The sequence below is a fragment of the Pseudonaja textilis genome, chromosome 16 (assembly GCF_049901715.1).
Source record: "Pseudonaja textilis isolate UNSWEBS1 chromosome 16, rPseTex1.2, whole genome shotgun sequence".
Classification (NCBI taxonomy): Eukaryota; Metazoa; Chordata; class Lepidosauria; order Squamata; family Elapidae; genus Pseudonaja; species Pseudonaja textilis.
Window position 1 is genome coordinate 10,654,565 of NC_142005.1, and position 13,963 is coordinate 10,668,527.

Genomic DNA, 13,963 nt, shown 5'->3' on the forward strand with positions numbered 1-13,963 from the left:
GCAAGCTCTTCCCATCGTCAAGGGAACATGGCGGCCTTGTGCCTCCGAATCTGCAGCCTGGGAAACGCAGAGGCTGCAGGCTGGCTGGCGGGGAGGGGTGGGAGCTGGAAAGAATGCCCCGGGAGGGGGGCTGGTCCCTCCCCCCCCTTCCCAAGCTGTGTAAATAAATGCTGCTGTGAAAGAGCGCCAAGTCCACCGCAGGGAAGGGACCCGAGAGACCCAGCCCCACAGGCGCTTTGGCGTGTGTGTGTGTGTGTGTGTGTGTGTGTGTGTGTGTGTGTGTCGGCCCCAGCCTGTGAGAGAGAAGAGCTCCCTCCCTCCCTCTCCAGAGAACTCCTCCTCTGCGTTCTCTCCCCGAAGAGACCCCCTGCAAGCGGGGAGGGTCTCCCCCCAGCCAAGAAAGCCAGTCTGGGTGCTGCTAACAACGACCCTGCAGGGGCTCTGAGGGGCCACCCACTGCAGGGGCGGCAGGACTCCGTGGGCTCTGGGCAACTTTTCATCTTGCCTCCCTCGCAGGGTTGTTGCTGCCCAGCGCCGGGCTGGGCTGACAGTCAGAGTCAGATGCCTTGGGATGCCGGTTCATTTGTGTTTGCTGCTCAGCTGGTGGCCACAGTCACCCCTTGAGGCCATGAGTTCCACAGGCAAAGGGTCCCGGCCGGCAGTTCCTGTTACACTCCGCCGTCCTTTGAGGGCGCCCGTGACCGGGCCCTTCCGACTTTCGCTCCTCCTTCAAAGCCGCCACCCGCTTTGACCTCTTTAGGGTCTCCGTGGATTTCGGAGCTTCTTGGCGGGCGTCCCTCGTTCCTGCAGGGGGAGCAGCTGCCTTTGCCGCCCCCGGGGGCCGCTGCACCGCTCAGAGGGGCTCCCCCGAACCGGGTATCGCGCCGAGCTCCGGTCTGTCCCCGGCCCACCCCCGCGCCTCATTCACCGTCCCGCGTCCGCCTTGGCCATTTGCCCCGGAGGGAGGGAAGGCGAGCGACCCCCGCCCTGCGAGCGCGACGGCCCCGGCCGCGCACAGACCGACGGGGGCTCAGGGCAGCTTCGCGCGCGCCCGCGACCCCGGGCTTGGCGGGCGGGCGCGCGGCGGAGGCGTGGCTAGTCGGCCGAGCCCCGCGTCTCCTGGGCCCAGCGGGCGAAGCGAGCCGCCGCCCCAGCCGCGCCGGGTAAGAGCCGTTGCGCGCGCGGCTCGGATCTCGGCGGCTCGGAAGGGGTCTCGCCGCGTCTCCGGCCAGCCATGGATGCTCCCGCCCGGGCTCCGAGCCGCCGCCGCCGCCGCCTCGGCTTCCTCCTCCTCCTCCTCCTCCCGCTGGCCGGTGCGTGGCAGGGCCGGTCCGGGCGCGGTGGGTCCTCCGGGGCGCGCGGGGCAGGCGGGCGCGCGGCCGCGGCCGGCAGTAGCGGCGGGAAGGGCGGGCTGGTTGGCGGGCCGTGCAGGCCGGGAGAGGAAGGCGGCGTCGGTTCGCTCTCCAGCAGGCCCTGCGGGCCGGGCGATGCCGGCGCGTCCCCGGAGGCGCTTCCCGCCTCCCCTCCCGGCCTCGGGATTGCGCCGCGTCTTTTCCTGCCCCGCAGAGCGTGGAAGGATCGGCGCTGGAATCTGATCCCGGGCAAGGAGCGCGGCTGCCCGAGGCGCCTGGGAAGACTGAGCCTGCCCGGCTGAGGTCCGGTGCTTTGGAGGGCCGCCGCTGGGCAGAAGGATGGGCTGGCCCCGTTCCTCCCCCAGGCCTCCCCGCACAGTCCGGCCTGCTGGGGAAGTCGGGGGGGGGCTTCCTTCCATTGCCCAGTCCAGCTGCGATTTGCCCAAGGGGGCTGCAAACGAAGCCTCTCCGGCTGGAGGCCCCGTGCGCCCGCCCTTGGCCCGTTGCTGGGGGGGGGGGGCAGCTCCAGGGAAGGGCAGGCCCTTTGCACCTGCCCTTCTCCCAGACTCCGGGCTGTTACAAGATTAGGCCCTTTTCTCTCATGGGCTGCAGGAAGGATTCCTGGTTGGCCAGGTGTGTGTCTGCCCCTCCAGGCCCCAGGGTGGTGGGATGGGCGCCCCCCTCAGTTAGAGCCCTTCCTCAGCCAAGGCCCTCGGCCTCCTTTGCTTGGCTCCTCGGTCACTCAGCTCGGAGCCACTTGGCTAACCCGCCTCCGTTGCCCACACAGCCCTCAGCGGTGCCAGGAAGGTCCACCTGCCCCCGGGGCCCTTGTACCGCGTGGAAGGCACGACCCTCGCCATTCCCTGCAACGTCTCCGAGTTCGAGGGTCCTTCCCTGCAGCACTTTGAGTGGTTTCTGTATCGCCTCTCGGCTCCCGACATCTCCATCGGCATGGTCAGCACACGAGATCCCAACTTCCCTTACGCCGTTTTTGGGGCCCGAGTGCAGGCCGGCAACGTCTCCATCCTGCGTCTTCGGGGCAATGCTGTGGAACTGCGTGTCAGGGCTGTCCGGATGGAGGACACCGGGATCTACGAGTGCTACACGCCCACCACGGATTCCAAATACCAGGGCACCTATAGCGCTAAGGTGGAGGTCAGAGGTATGTCCACCATCTCGATGCTGGCGGTTCAGCACAACCGGAGGGAGGAACGAGCAGGCCTGTTTCCTCTGCTCCGCTTCCTGCACTTCCTGTCACCCCAAGCTGCGTGGGGCAGGGTCCAGCCCCCAGGAACTGACGGCGGAGTGCCTGCTCGGTGGAATCAAGGCTGGGGAAGAGGGAGGGGTCCTTGCGGGTCTGGCTCATCTTCCAGGGGGATGGTGGGGAGGGACTGTGGGGAATTGACAGCATCCCTTTCTCCACCCCCCCCACCCCCGCAGTTATCCCGGACCAGCTCTCGGTCTCCGCTGCCCCTTCCTCTGTTGCGAAGCCCCCTTTTGGGGTCCGGGGGGCCATGGCTGCTCCCGCTCCCCAGATGGTGCTTCTGGAGAGCCAGGACCTGCTGCTCACCTGCTCCGTGGCCAGCAGGACCCAGCAGCACACCCACCTCGCGGCCTCCTTCACTGTCTCTGCACCCGGCAGTCCCCGGCTGCAGCAGGAGGTGATCGGGCTCCGGCAGGACTTTGCCCTGGAGGCAACCGGGCGTTTTGCCCTGCGGCGCCTGGCCCAGGAGCTCTCCCTGGTCAAACTGGGTGACTGGAAGTACCAGATGGCACTGGACCGGCTCAGGCCAGAGGACTCCGGGACTTATCACTGCACCGCCGGGGAGTGGATCCAGGACCCTGATGGCAGCTGGCAGCAGATCACTGAGAAACGGGTGGTACTGGCTGATGTCTCCGTTCAAAGCATAGGTGGGTTTGCTTCTCCCCCAAACACCCTTTATAGCCTGGGGGGAGCCTCACGGAGCCCCCCTTCCACATTTCCCAAGGGGCCCCTCCCTCGTAATCTTGTGGCCTTCCAACCTCAGAATTGGCACCAATTCCCCTGCTCTGGGGTTACCACGGGGAGCCGATCGGTGGGGTGGGGCCCATGTAGGACTGTCACGGACAGGGAGGGGCCGTGCTCTTCCACCTCTGAGCCCGTGACCCCCTTTTCTCCCTGCGCTTTGCTTCCAGCGAGCCAGCTCTCGGTGTCTGCTGGGCCCCCCAGAGCCCTGCTCAGCCCCCGAGATGCCCTGGAGCTCTTCTGCAACATCTCCGGAACCCCCGTCCTCCTCCTGCCCCACGTTGCCTTTGCGGTCAGCTGGGAGCTGAGGAAGGAGGCTGCCGGGGAGGGGCATCTGGTCGCCCAGCTGGAGGCCAGTGGAGGGCTTGTCCTGGGCCAGAACTACGCCAACCGCAACACGGGCACGAGGCACGTCTCCCTGCAGAAGCTGGACTCCCCTCTGGGCGCTTTCCGGCTGCGGATCGAGTCGGCCCAGCCGTCGGACGTGGGCTCGTACCACTGTGAGGTTCAGGCCTTTTCGCGGTCTCCGAGCGCAGAGTTTCGTCCGTTGGCCATCCTGAGCTCTGAGGCGGTCAGCGTGGAGGTCAAGTCCCAAGGTAGCCCTTCCTCTCCCCCCACCGAGCTAACCTGAGCTGGCCTTTTGAGGCGGGGGCACATGAGGGCCAGCGGGGTTCTTGTCCACTTGAACTAATTTCCCAAGAAATGTGGAAAGGTTCCAGATTTGATGCAATGGGTGAGCCATTCCGGTTTTCTCTTGGGCTGGGATCTACAGAGATCCAATTCTCCCGGAGGCTGTAGAGCCTCTGGAACGTGGCGGAAGACTGAAATAGCCATAATTTGAATCCGTGCAATCAGAAAAGAGAGATGGGTCATAATAATAACCCGCCAAATTCCAGAGGCCTCTATGGGCTGCCTTTCCCTAGTTAGATATTGTTGTGCTTGGGCCTCGTGGCCCCTCAGAAGGATTTTAGAAACCCTCTTGTGCCCCCCGTCAGTCACCGCTCAAATTCAGGGGTGGACTCCAAGGGCATCGAACCCTGAACTTCTCTGGGTTTCTGCATTTCGTTCCGTGCTGCTTGGATTCCCTGAGGCTTCCCCAGTGAAACAGAGCAGCCGGCGGGACATACGCGCCCGAAAAGGAGCCTCTGCCTGCTTTTATTGAGGGAAGCCGAAGGGCGGAGACATTCCCCACAGGCCATTCGTCTTCTCAGCACTGCCTGCCACCCCACCATTACACGCATGATAATTAATGCCATGACTCTCTTAACTCTGGCTGAGCTCTTGCACCCGTGGGAGGTGGCAGGGGCTCCTGCCCTCCTCTCAGGCTGCCTCCTTCTCCCCACAGCGGTGGTGCTGGGGGCTGTGGCATGGCTGCCCTGGCCCACCCTCTACCGCGGCAACACAGCCGACGTCCGGTGCAACGTCTCTGTGGAATCGGCTCAGGACGTCCACCTGGCTCTCAGCTGGTGGGCGGAGCTGCCACAGCCGGACTCCTCCCCGCTTGGGGTCCTCTTGGCCTCTGTGGACCGCGAGGGGGTGGCGCAGCTGGAGAGGCCGCCGTCTGGAGGGGCCCTGAGCGTGGATAAAGTGGGCCCGCAGAGCCACCGGTTGCGCCTGCACGCAGTCCAGCCCTCGGATGAAGGGGACTACCACTGCGCTGTGACCGCCTGGGTGCGCTCCCCTGACCGCAGCTGGTATCAGGCCGCCTCGGCCAAGTCCAACGTGGTCACTGTGTACCCGTATCCACTGGGTGAGTAGAGCCAGGCCCTTTCGGCCCCGAGTCTCCCCCCGCCAGGCCCTCCCCTGCGCGAGGGCTGATGCCTCCCTCCCCTTCCTTCCTCAGCCCTGGACACCCTCCTCCTCCCTCTGGCAGTTGGCATCTCCAGTGCCCTCCTGCTGGGGGTCTCCATCCTGGTCTCAGTCACCTGCTGCTTCATGGCCAGGCTGCGCAAGAGGTGAACGCCCAGCCGGGAGGCCAGAGGTGAGCAGGACTCTCGGGGGGCGCTTCCTGAGAAGAGGGGCTCGCTCGACACGTTGTGGCAGGGCCGGTCCAGGCAGCTCCAAGAAGGGGCGGGGGGCTCCGTTGGAGGCAAGGTCCTAAACAAGCCCCTTCCGTGGCTTCCGGAGACGGTTCCAGGCAAGTTGCCAGAGGCTGCTTTCTGGGGGCACCGGGGGCGGGGGCATAATTTGGGAGAGCCTCGGCCAGGTGCCCCTCTTCCCCCAGGAGGCAGCGGGTGTTTTCGGTGTCTCTTCTTTCTGTGTCTCCCGTAGAGCTTTGCAATCTTGCCGGTCCCCCAGATGCTTCCTTCTCAGCCCAATCTCTCTGCCCTGTCCCTCCTTCCATTTTGCCGGAGGAGGAGGAGGAGGAGGAGGAGGAGGAGGAGGAGGAGGAGGTGGGCTTTCCTTCACCCCCCTCCCCTCCATTTGCAGGCCCTCCCTGCTGCTCTTCTTCACAACACGGGTGGCTGCTTCCTGAAGCTCATCAAGGCAGCCGTGTCTTCTGGCTTCACCCGTCTGGACTCTGGCAGAGCCCGGCTGCCTCCTCAGCGCTTTGGAGGGGCTGCCACAAAAGGGGGCGCAGGGCCCCTCCTTTATTTGAGCCAGGGAGGAGCGCCTCCTGTTTGCACGGGGTGCAGCCTTTCTCTCTTCTGTTGGAGGCTTCTGGAAGCTCTCTATATCCCTCCCCCCCTGGGGGGGGGGGAGGCAACCAGAGGGAGTCATGGCCTCCTCCAAGGGAAGCTCCAGGTGTGAGAGGGATGCCTGCCTGCCTGCCTGCCTGCCTGCCCCGGAGTCTCACCTGAAGGCCTAGAACGACGGGCAGCCATCTTCCGTCACCCAGATTGTCCCTGATGAACCCCTTGAGGGATCAGGGGCACCCTTCCATCCCAGGCCTGGCCTCCCGAGGCTCCCCCTCCCCTGGCCCTTGGTTTCCTGATGCCCAGGTTGCTGGCGGAGTCCCTGACGGGCACAGGGAGGTGCCACAGCAACAGGCTGCACCCCAGCAAGGGAGCCAGGCACCGTGGAGGCCGCCCAGCCACAGGGCCAGAGCCGAGCAGCCGACATCTTTTGGCTTTTGAGGAAGAGCGGCTCTGCGTCCCTTTCCCTCCAGGGAGGCTTTGCTTCTGCCCCGCTCTGCAAACGTCCCGGGCACTCAACCCCAGCAGGCACCTCTGGACTTCTCTGGGAACGCAGCGGTGCCACCAATGCAAGCAAGCCGTGTGTGTGTGCCACTCGTGTTGTGTTGCGTGTGAGTGTGTGCATGCAAGCGGGAGGCCCTCACTTGGCTCCCCTTCCAAATTCTGTTGCCAGCAGGGAAGGCCGGGCTGGGCCCACAGCTCAGTGCTCGCCCAGAGGGTGGCTTTGGGCTCCTGGCACCCCTCGGGCACCTTCCGTCCATGCACTTCTGCCCTTCGCTCAGAGGGAAGAGGGCGAGACCTGCCCGGACAGGAGCATTGGATGGTGCTCACATTCAACTGGCGGGCGGGGGTGGGGGGAGCTCTCAAACTTGAAAATAATGTTCCTGGGGCCAAATGGGATTTTAATAAAAATGTGAAGAGTCACTTTAAGTTTTCTGTCAAGTTTTCTGAAGCCCCCAAAACGGGAGCCACAAGATCCTGCAGGTCGGGGAAGAGAGGCAGCTTCCAAACCGGCTGGCGGGGACCCGTGGCACTGCAGCTCCTGGGCATCCGGAGGGCACCGGGAGAAAAACTGCCCAGCGGGATCCGAAGGGCAGCTTTCGGCCTCCGGGGGCTGCCATCGGCTCACAGAGGGAGTTGCTTGAACCCTCTGTGCCTAGAATTTCCTTGCAAGGGCTTTGGGGCCGTGGGGGGAGGGCACCCAAACTGGCTCTTTGGCCTGATCTCTCTTGCTCTGGGGCCCCCTTGGGGGAGCTGCACTACCCTTCCCTGCCAGGAGCAAGAGGGGGCGCTGCAGAGCTGCAAAACCACCGCAGCTGTGGAAAGTGGCTCAAAATGCTTGACCGGCTGTTGGGAAATGCGCCCCCCTCCCCTTGTTTTCCAGAGTAAACTCTCCTGTAAACCACCTGCCTTTGCCAGAGGAGGCCAGTCTCCAAAAAGAACTCTCTGGTTTGGAGCATAAAATGCCGGGGGAGGGAGAGAGACAAGCCCCATTCATTTCTCCCCCACTCCCCAATCTGCCTTGTGGGGCCCTGGTGTGCGGAAAGTGGTGAGGAAGCCGACAATCGCCGCCACTTTGGGCTCCCGGAGAGAGAGGGAGATAAAGAGCCCTTGGGGGTCTTCAGGGTCTCAGGAACGCGAGTGGGAGGGGAGGTAACAATTGGGACGTAAACTCTGTTCCGGGTGTCATCGGCTCCCCTGAGTCTTCAAGGTACAAGTGTTCCAATGCGCCGCTCTTAGGTCTGTTTCCTGCCCTCCAAGCCTCCTGGGTGACCCGATTCGGGCTCTTGAGTTTCATAGGCAAATATGTGCAGACACACAGTTCCTTGGTTGCACAGTAAGGTTTATTTCAAAACATGGAATGTCAATATACCTCTTAGTCCATATTCTAAATCAAGGAGCATTTTCTTGTCCTGTGGGGGAAACAGCCAGCCGTGCAGTGCCGGGTCTCGGGTCTGCTGGGCGGAAAAAACGTGCTAATCAAAGCCGCCTCTTTGGGGCCTCCCTCCCCGACTCTGGCCAAGGAGCCCCCCAGCCCCCCCCCAGGGCTTTGGGCTTTCCGCTGAGGCCACATTTCTCCCTACATCCCCCTGGGGATCTCCTGGTCTTTGGCAGGCCCAAAGTGAACTGTGCGGTGTTTTTTAAAAAAAGTTGTCTAAATTGTGCAAAAGTGTGCCCACTTGGAAACCGTAAGGTCTCGGGGGGGGGCGGCAAGGAGAGCAGCCAGAGCGTCCATGGTCCTCCCCGGTTGTCTTCACTGCCTCCTTGTTTGTGCAGCTGCCTCTTCACACCTTCCCCCGTTGTCCCGCAGTTGCCCCCTTGCTGTTCGGTTGTGGTGCTGACTGTCTCTTCCCCGACTGGAGCTCGGGAAGCTGAGCAGGGCCAGGTCCAACTAGGGCTTGCATGGGAGACCCCCTGCCCTCGGGGGCTCGGCTGGGAAGCCCAGGAAGCAGGAAGGGCCAAAGCCCCCTCGGTCTCAGTGCGGAGAAAACCCAGGGGCCCATCTGTGGAGCCCCACTTCCCTCCAAGGGCCTCATCTTTCCTAGCAAGGGGGCTGGATCCCCCCAGGAATATGGGGTCCAGGGCCACATGGCCTCCTAATGGCTTCAGTTGCACTTCCAGGAGCAGCTTCTCGGTTGCACAGTCGGTGCTGATAACCCCCAAGGTCCAAACTGGCCGGAGGGCTTCACTTGCCCAGGTGGCTCCCCTGCCCTCTCTGGGCGCCTTGTGCCACAGCCCAGGCTTCCTGGCTTGTTCTGCCCGTCCAGCGGTCGGCTAGACCTTGGACTCGCTCTCGGTGCTGGTGAGGTTCCCGTTCCTCTCTTTGTCCGCCGTGTCCCCCTTCTCTGTCCCCTCCTCCACCTTCTCGTCCAGCCGGCTGGGGATGGACCAGTAGAGGTGAGCATCCATGCGAGCTGCAGCCTCTGCCAGCTCCCGGGCGCTGCAGCTGGGGGTGGGCACCTCGAAGGTCTGGTGGAAGCTGTTGTAATCCACCTCGTAAAACCCGTCCTCCAAGCTGAGGACCGACATGAAGCGATGTCCCCACAGGACCTCGTCCACCAGGTAGGAGCTCCGGGCTTGGCATGTCATCCCTGCAGGGGAAATCGGGGGCATTCGGGTAGGGGGAGCAGGACAAGGACCGTGAGCTGCCAGTTCGTATATATTGATTTCCAATATGCCTACGTCACCCCAATTCTGCTTCCCTGCACCCCCTGGGGAGGACTCTTCTCTTGACACCCACCTGAGGCTGGGGGCTCTTCCTTGACGGAGGGTAGGAGTTCAGCGGGAAAACGGGCCACAGGCGACCACAGGCACCTGGCTAGGACTGGCCGGGGTGGGGGAGGGGACGACCAAGCCAAAGCCCCTTCGCTTCACCTGAGCTGAAGTGGCTCCTTCCAAAATTGGTTCTGCACCCCTGGCCTCTTTGGGGAGCCCGCAGCCCCCACCCACCCACCTACCTGTGGCCTCCACCATCCCCTCCAGGATCACCACGATCTCAAACTCGTCCTTCTGCAGCTGCTCCCTGGACACCTCCCAGAAGGGGCTTTGCGGGTTGATCTCGTGGCTGATGATGAGTGGCGAGACGAGGAAGAGCCGGTCGTCGCCTGTCTCGAAGCCCACGCTGATGTCTGTCTGGTTGAGCGGGATGAACTCCCCTTCTTGGGTCTGCTTGGACTTGATCAGCTTGGCCCGGATCGAGGCCTCCACGATGTGGGAGTTGCGCAGGTCGCCCACCCGGAACATGAGGCAGAGGTGGTCGTCCCGCAGCGAGATGACGGCATGGGAAGAAAAGACCAGGGTCTCCGCCCGCTTGTTGGGCTGGGAGATCTTGACGAACATGCAGCCCACCATGAAGGCATTCACCATGGAGCCCAGGATGGCCTGCAGCAGGAGCAGCACGATGCCCTCGGGGCACTTGTCGGTGATGACCCGGTGCCCGTAGCCGATGGTGGTCTCGGTCTCGATGGAGAAGAGGAAGGCCGAGACGAAGCCGTTGAGGTTGTTGACGCAGGGGGTCCAGGCATCATCCCCCAGGTGGTCCAGGTCGCCCCGGCAGTAGGCGATGAACCACCAGATGAGGCCAAAGAAGAGCCAGGTGACCGCGTAGGCCAGGATGAAGACCAGCAGGCTGAAGCGCCACTTCAGGTCCACCAGAGTGGTGAAGATGTCGGTGAGATAGCGGTAGGTCTCCCGCACGTTCCCGTGCTGGACATTGCACTTGCCATCCTTCTCCACGTAGCGCTGGCGCCCACGCTTCTTCTCGGCCTTCTCGGGGCCCTCGCCCAGGCGCCGCAAGGCCGCCGACTTGCCTGGCTGTGAGGAAAGGGGCGCTTTGCCCTCAAAGACAGGGGTCTTGGGCGTGGCAGGGAAAGCCGGGTTGTCCTTGGCCATCGTAGCGCTGGGCGGCCTCCAGATCTGCAAGGAAAGCCAGGCCAGAGCCCCGAGTGAGGAAGGCGGCACAGCAGAAGACCACAGACCGCACAGAGAAGGAATCTCCCTGGGGCAAAACTGAGGGTTACTAAGCTGCTTTGGGGAGCGGGTGGGCTGAAAAGAGGGGGGGGTGACCCCATTTGGGGGTTGCCCACCTGGGACACAGAGCTTGAGAATTGAACCATGCTCCCAGGAGGCTTCTGGGGGTCTGCGGGCTGAACTTTGCCCTTGGAAACACACTCTCTGGGTTTTTGCAAAACACGGACTCATCAGCTGTCCATAAGTGTTGGCTTTGCACAATTGCAAGCAAACAGAGCACACGAGTAGCCCCCACCCTTCACTGTGGTTTGGGAGTCCAGAGCAGAGGCAAACCCTGCCAGTGCCTAAGGGCCTGGGGAGAGGGGGAGGTGTTTGCTCAGGAGCAGGCTAGACTGCTCTGCTGCAGGGCCGGCCCTTGCCACCACACTTCGTGCGAGGCCAGGAGGAGAAGCTAAGAAACTACCCAGATGGCCTTCCCCAATTAAGAGGCAGGCTATTTTTAAACAGTGCCCACACTGTGAAACCGACTGAGGTTGCACCACTGAAATGAGCAAAGGTTCCCTGCGCTGTAAATATTCTCCGGGCTGCTTCCTTGGAAAGCAAGTGACCCTTGAGCCAGTCCAAAAGCTTCAGGGGAGGGGAAAACAGGGGGCGGCGGCTGGGGGCAGGAACCGAGGAAAAGAGATTTCTTCCGCCCTCTTGAATCCAGGTTATCCAGAGACTCGGCTGGGTCACCGTTTCTGGACTGGCCAAAGGTTGAGCCCTGCTGTTAGACAAGCTTCTTGCGCTCGAAAGACTGCTGGCTTTATAAAGTGGCAATTGGGCAAACCCTGGGCGGAGGAAGTGGGCAGGACTGCTGGGGGGCCCAGGGGGCTGGAGTCTGTCTGAAGGAGACGGGGCAGCCTGCGAAATCGTTTCGGCTTCTCCTCTCGTCATTCAGGGACCGTAGAAGAGAAACGGCTTGGCCGCTGTGGGAACAAGGGCCCGTTCTCTGCCCTGATGGTGAAGTCCATTTCCATTTTTCCTGGACTGGGGGTGGGGGAAACCTTCAGGAAGCCCCAGGTATCTCCCCTTTTCTCCCTCAAGGGCACGGAGCGAATTGGCAGCTGCAGGTGTAAACTTGCTGAGTGACAGGCCTCCCGGCTCAGCCTCCATGCCACATGTTCTATCAGGGAAGGGGGACAGAAATCTGATTTCATGGGGGGGAGGCAGTGTGACTGCTCTGCAGGGCCCCCAACCTCAAACCCACTGCCAGGAAATCCATCCACTCCCTCTGGTGCCAGAAGAGAAGTCAGGGGTCAGCTGGGCCACCTTGTCCCACCCCTGGAGGACACAGGCCCTGGGCGGGGGTGGGGTCCTACTGGCCACAGGGGTCCCACACATTCAACCCTTGGGCCAGGGGCTCACGGGACGACCCCTGTGCTGAGCTGAGCCTGCAGGAGTCCCAGGCTCCAAACCTCTCTGGCTCCGGAGGCTCCTGAGTTGGCGTGAAATATCATTTATTTAGCCCACGGATGTTCTTTCTTATTAGGAAATAAGGCGAATAGTAATAGCCGTGTTGACATCCACGGGGACAAGAATGCCTGGCAAAGTTCATAGAGAGAGCTGCTGGTTTTTCTCAACCACAACCTTGGCTTTTCCTCTTCCTGCTCCGCAAGCCCAACCCATCTTTTAGATTAATAATACGGGGGAGCGCACCTATATTCAAATCCCCTCCCCCAAATTTGACCAAAGATGGCCTATCCAGCAGGACTGCTATTCTAGTGAAGGAGGCGCCAGAAGGCGCCAGAACTCCACTCTGCCCTGGTTCCTGAAATGAAGGCTCCATCGAATTGGGGGGACCTCAGAAGCCCCGGGAAGAGGAAGGATGGGCACGCAAGGGCCCCCTCCGCCCGGACAGAGCTGCCAGGGACCCCGACCTCCCCCTCCCAACCCGGCCAGCCCTGGGCTGGAGCTGTCCTCACCTGGTGGTGCTGAAATGGCTCCGCGCTCCGGACTGGGCGATTGCAGCGGCTCCGCCTCGCACACTCATCTCGTCCGCCGCCCGCAGGACATCCCTGGCTGGGGGTGAAGCCCAGACCAGACGCCCGAGCCCGCTTCTTCCTCCTCCTCCTCCTCTTCGGCTTCCTCCTAAATTTAGCTCATCTCTGAGCCCGATCCCTCTTCCTCTCCCTCCCTCCCGATGTGTGTGTCATCTACCCCCTTCCCAGGCGCCCTTTCTTCCCTACCGTCACCAAGGCAACTGCTCTGAACGTCCTCCGGCTGGGATGCTGACTTGCACGGGGATGCGCATGAAAGCCTGCGGTGCACAGATCCCTCGACCAGAAGGCAATGGAGGGGAGCAGGGTCCTTGCTGGCAACTAATAGTCTCAACTACACCTCCAGACCCATGCTTCCCAGCAGAGGTCCCTGCGGGCAGAAGCAGAAAGGCCGCTGATTCAACTGATTCCATGGCTTTTGGATTTTGGGGTTCTTTGTTTTGGATCTGGGGAGGTGAGACAGTGAGCTCCAGAGGGATGTTCCTCGGCCCCTGTGACAGGGGCCTTTTATGACTGCAACCTTCTCTCACCCACCTCAGGTCTCTCTCTCACCTCAGGCAGGAGATCTGGGGGTGGGGATGGGGGAGAGAATCTTCCTTGCAGGACCCTCACAAAGCAAAGAAGGAGGGTCGACCTGTGTGGGAAGAGATGCCAACTTCTGACCCAAACCAGGGATGGTCAGCTGAAAACTTGCCTATCCCAAGGGGAGGCTGGGCTGTTCAAGGGCCCATTGCTCAAATTGTGGGGGATATACTTAGGGGTCCTTGCTGAAGAGGACACCGACTCAGCACGGCCCTAGAGTTCCCAGTTAGCCTGGGCTGATCCTGAAAAAAACTTAGTGGAATTGGATCCGGTGAAGGCTTGGATAGGAGAGCACTGGTAAATCCCATGGATGAGAGCTTGCCTGAGAAGTCGAGAAAGGGTTCAAGAAAAAGGAATGACCCTTCCCCTCCTTTTGCTTCCCAATTTAAAAGAGATTCTCTGGAAGTATTTGATCCCTGTCCACAGAGGTGTTCAGGCATGGAAACCCCGTGCAAAGGCCCCAGCCAGCATCCTGGGCTGCCTGCGCGTAAAATGTTTCCTGTGACAAAGGCAGGAAAAGGCCTCCTGGAACACCCAAAGGGTCTCTGGTGCGGTGCAGAGCAAGGGAGGGAGAAGGAGGAGGAGACCAGCTGCGCCTACGAGGCAGAGAATGTCGGGATCCAATTGCTTAGCGGCCAGTTGCAGGATGGGCAGAACCTGTGAGAGAAGCTGGCAAAGGACACCCCAGGGGAAACACAGCAAGAAGGCCCCAACCCCCCCCCCTCCCCACCAATGAAGCCACCCACACTTCTGGCTCAGGTCTTGGCGGGGTGCATTTGTGGAACCGGCTTGGGGGTCACAGACCACTCCGGTCAAAGGGTCCCTGCTAACGGGGGCCTGCTCGGCTTCGGCTATGCAGAACCACCGGGCCTGTTTTCT

The 13,963-nt window shown here is 62.0% G+C and overlaps 2 protein-coding genes across 5 annotated transcripts; one reads left to right on the forward strand and one right to left on the reverse strand.

The window, feature by feature from the left end:
- Positions 1-1,083: 1,083 nt before the first annotated feature.
- Positions 1,084-6,915, forward strand: IGSF8 (immunoglobulin superfamily member 8). Of its 4 annotated transcripts, none has more exons than XM_087913994.1 (7): positions 1,084-1,340; positions 2,140-2,514; positions 2,793-3,263; positions 3,528-3,953; positions 4,703-5,107; positions 5,201-5,338; positions 5,631-6,915. In XM_087913994.1, the coding sequence occupies exons 1-6, from the start codon at positions 1,235-1,237 to the stop codon at positions 5,314-5,316; spliced, it is 1,899 nt and encodes a 632-aa protein (XP_087770120.1). In that variant the 5' UTR covers positions 1,084-1,234; the 3' UTR covers positions 5,317-5,338; positions 5,631-6,915. The 4 variants fall into 4 exon arrangements, with proteins under 4 accessions (XP_087770120.1, XP_087770121.1, XP_087770122.1 ...); XM_087913995.1 differs by having other exon boundaries at positions 5,788-6,915; XM_087913996.1 differs by having other exon boundaries at positions 1,085-1,313.
- A 1,795-nt stretch (positions 6,916-8,710) lies between these two features.
- KCNJ9 (potassium inwardly rectifying channel subfamily J member 9) lies at positions 8,711-12,861 on the reverse strand. Its single transcript, XM_026720190.2, has 3 exons — positions 12,428-12,861; positions 9,452-10,409; positions 8,711-9,085 (listed from the first exon to the last, which is right to left on the reverse strand). The coding sequence occupies exons 2-3, from the start codon at positions 10,383-10,385 to the stop codon at positions 8,769-8,771; spliced, it is 1,251 nt and encodes a 416-aa protein (XP_026575975.1). The 5' UTR covers positions 10,386-10,409; positions 12,428-12,861; the 3' UTR covers positions 8,711-8,768.
- Between the last annotated feature and the right edge of the window lie 1,102 nt (positions 12,862-13,963).

What these genes read in the sequence shown, in the direction of transcription:
- IGSF8 (XM_087913994.1), top strand. Translation starts at nt 1,235, where the DNA reads ATGGATGCTCCCGCCCGGGCTCCGAGCCGCCGCCGCCGCCGCCTCGGC. An exon ending in TGTCTCCGTTCAAAGCATAG is followed by an intron (nt 3,264 to 3,527) that starts GTGGGTTTGCTT and finishes CTTTGCTTCCAG; the next exon opens with CGAGCCAGCTCTCGGTGTCT. An exon ending in CGTGGAGGTCAAGTCCCAAG is followed by an intron (nt 3,954 to 4,702) that starts GTAGCCCTTCCT and finishes TTCTCCCCACAG; the next exon opens with CGGTGGTGCTGGGGGCTGTG.
- KCNJ9 (XM_026720190.2), bottom strand. Translation starts at nt 10,385, where the DNA reads ATGGCCAAGGACAACCCGGCTTTCCCTGCCACGCCCAAGACCCCTGTC. An exon ending in GGGGATGGTGGAGGCCACAG is followed by an intron (nt 9,086 to 9,451) that starts GTAGGTGGGTGG and finishes TTTCCCCTGCAG; the next exon opens with GGATGACATGCCAAGCCCGG.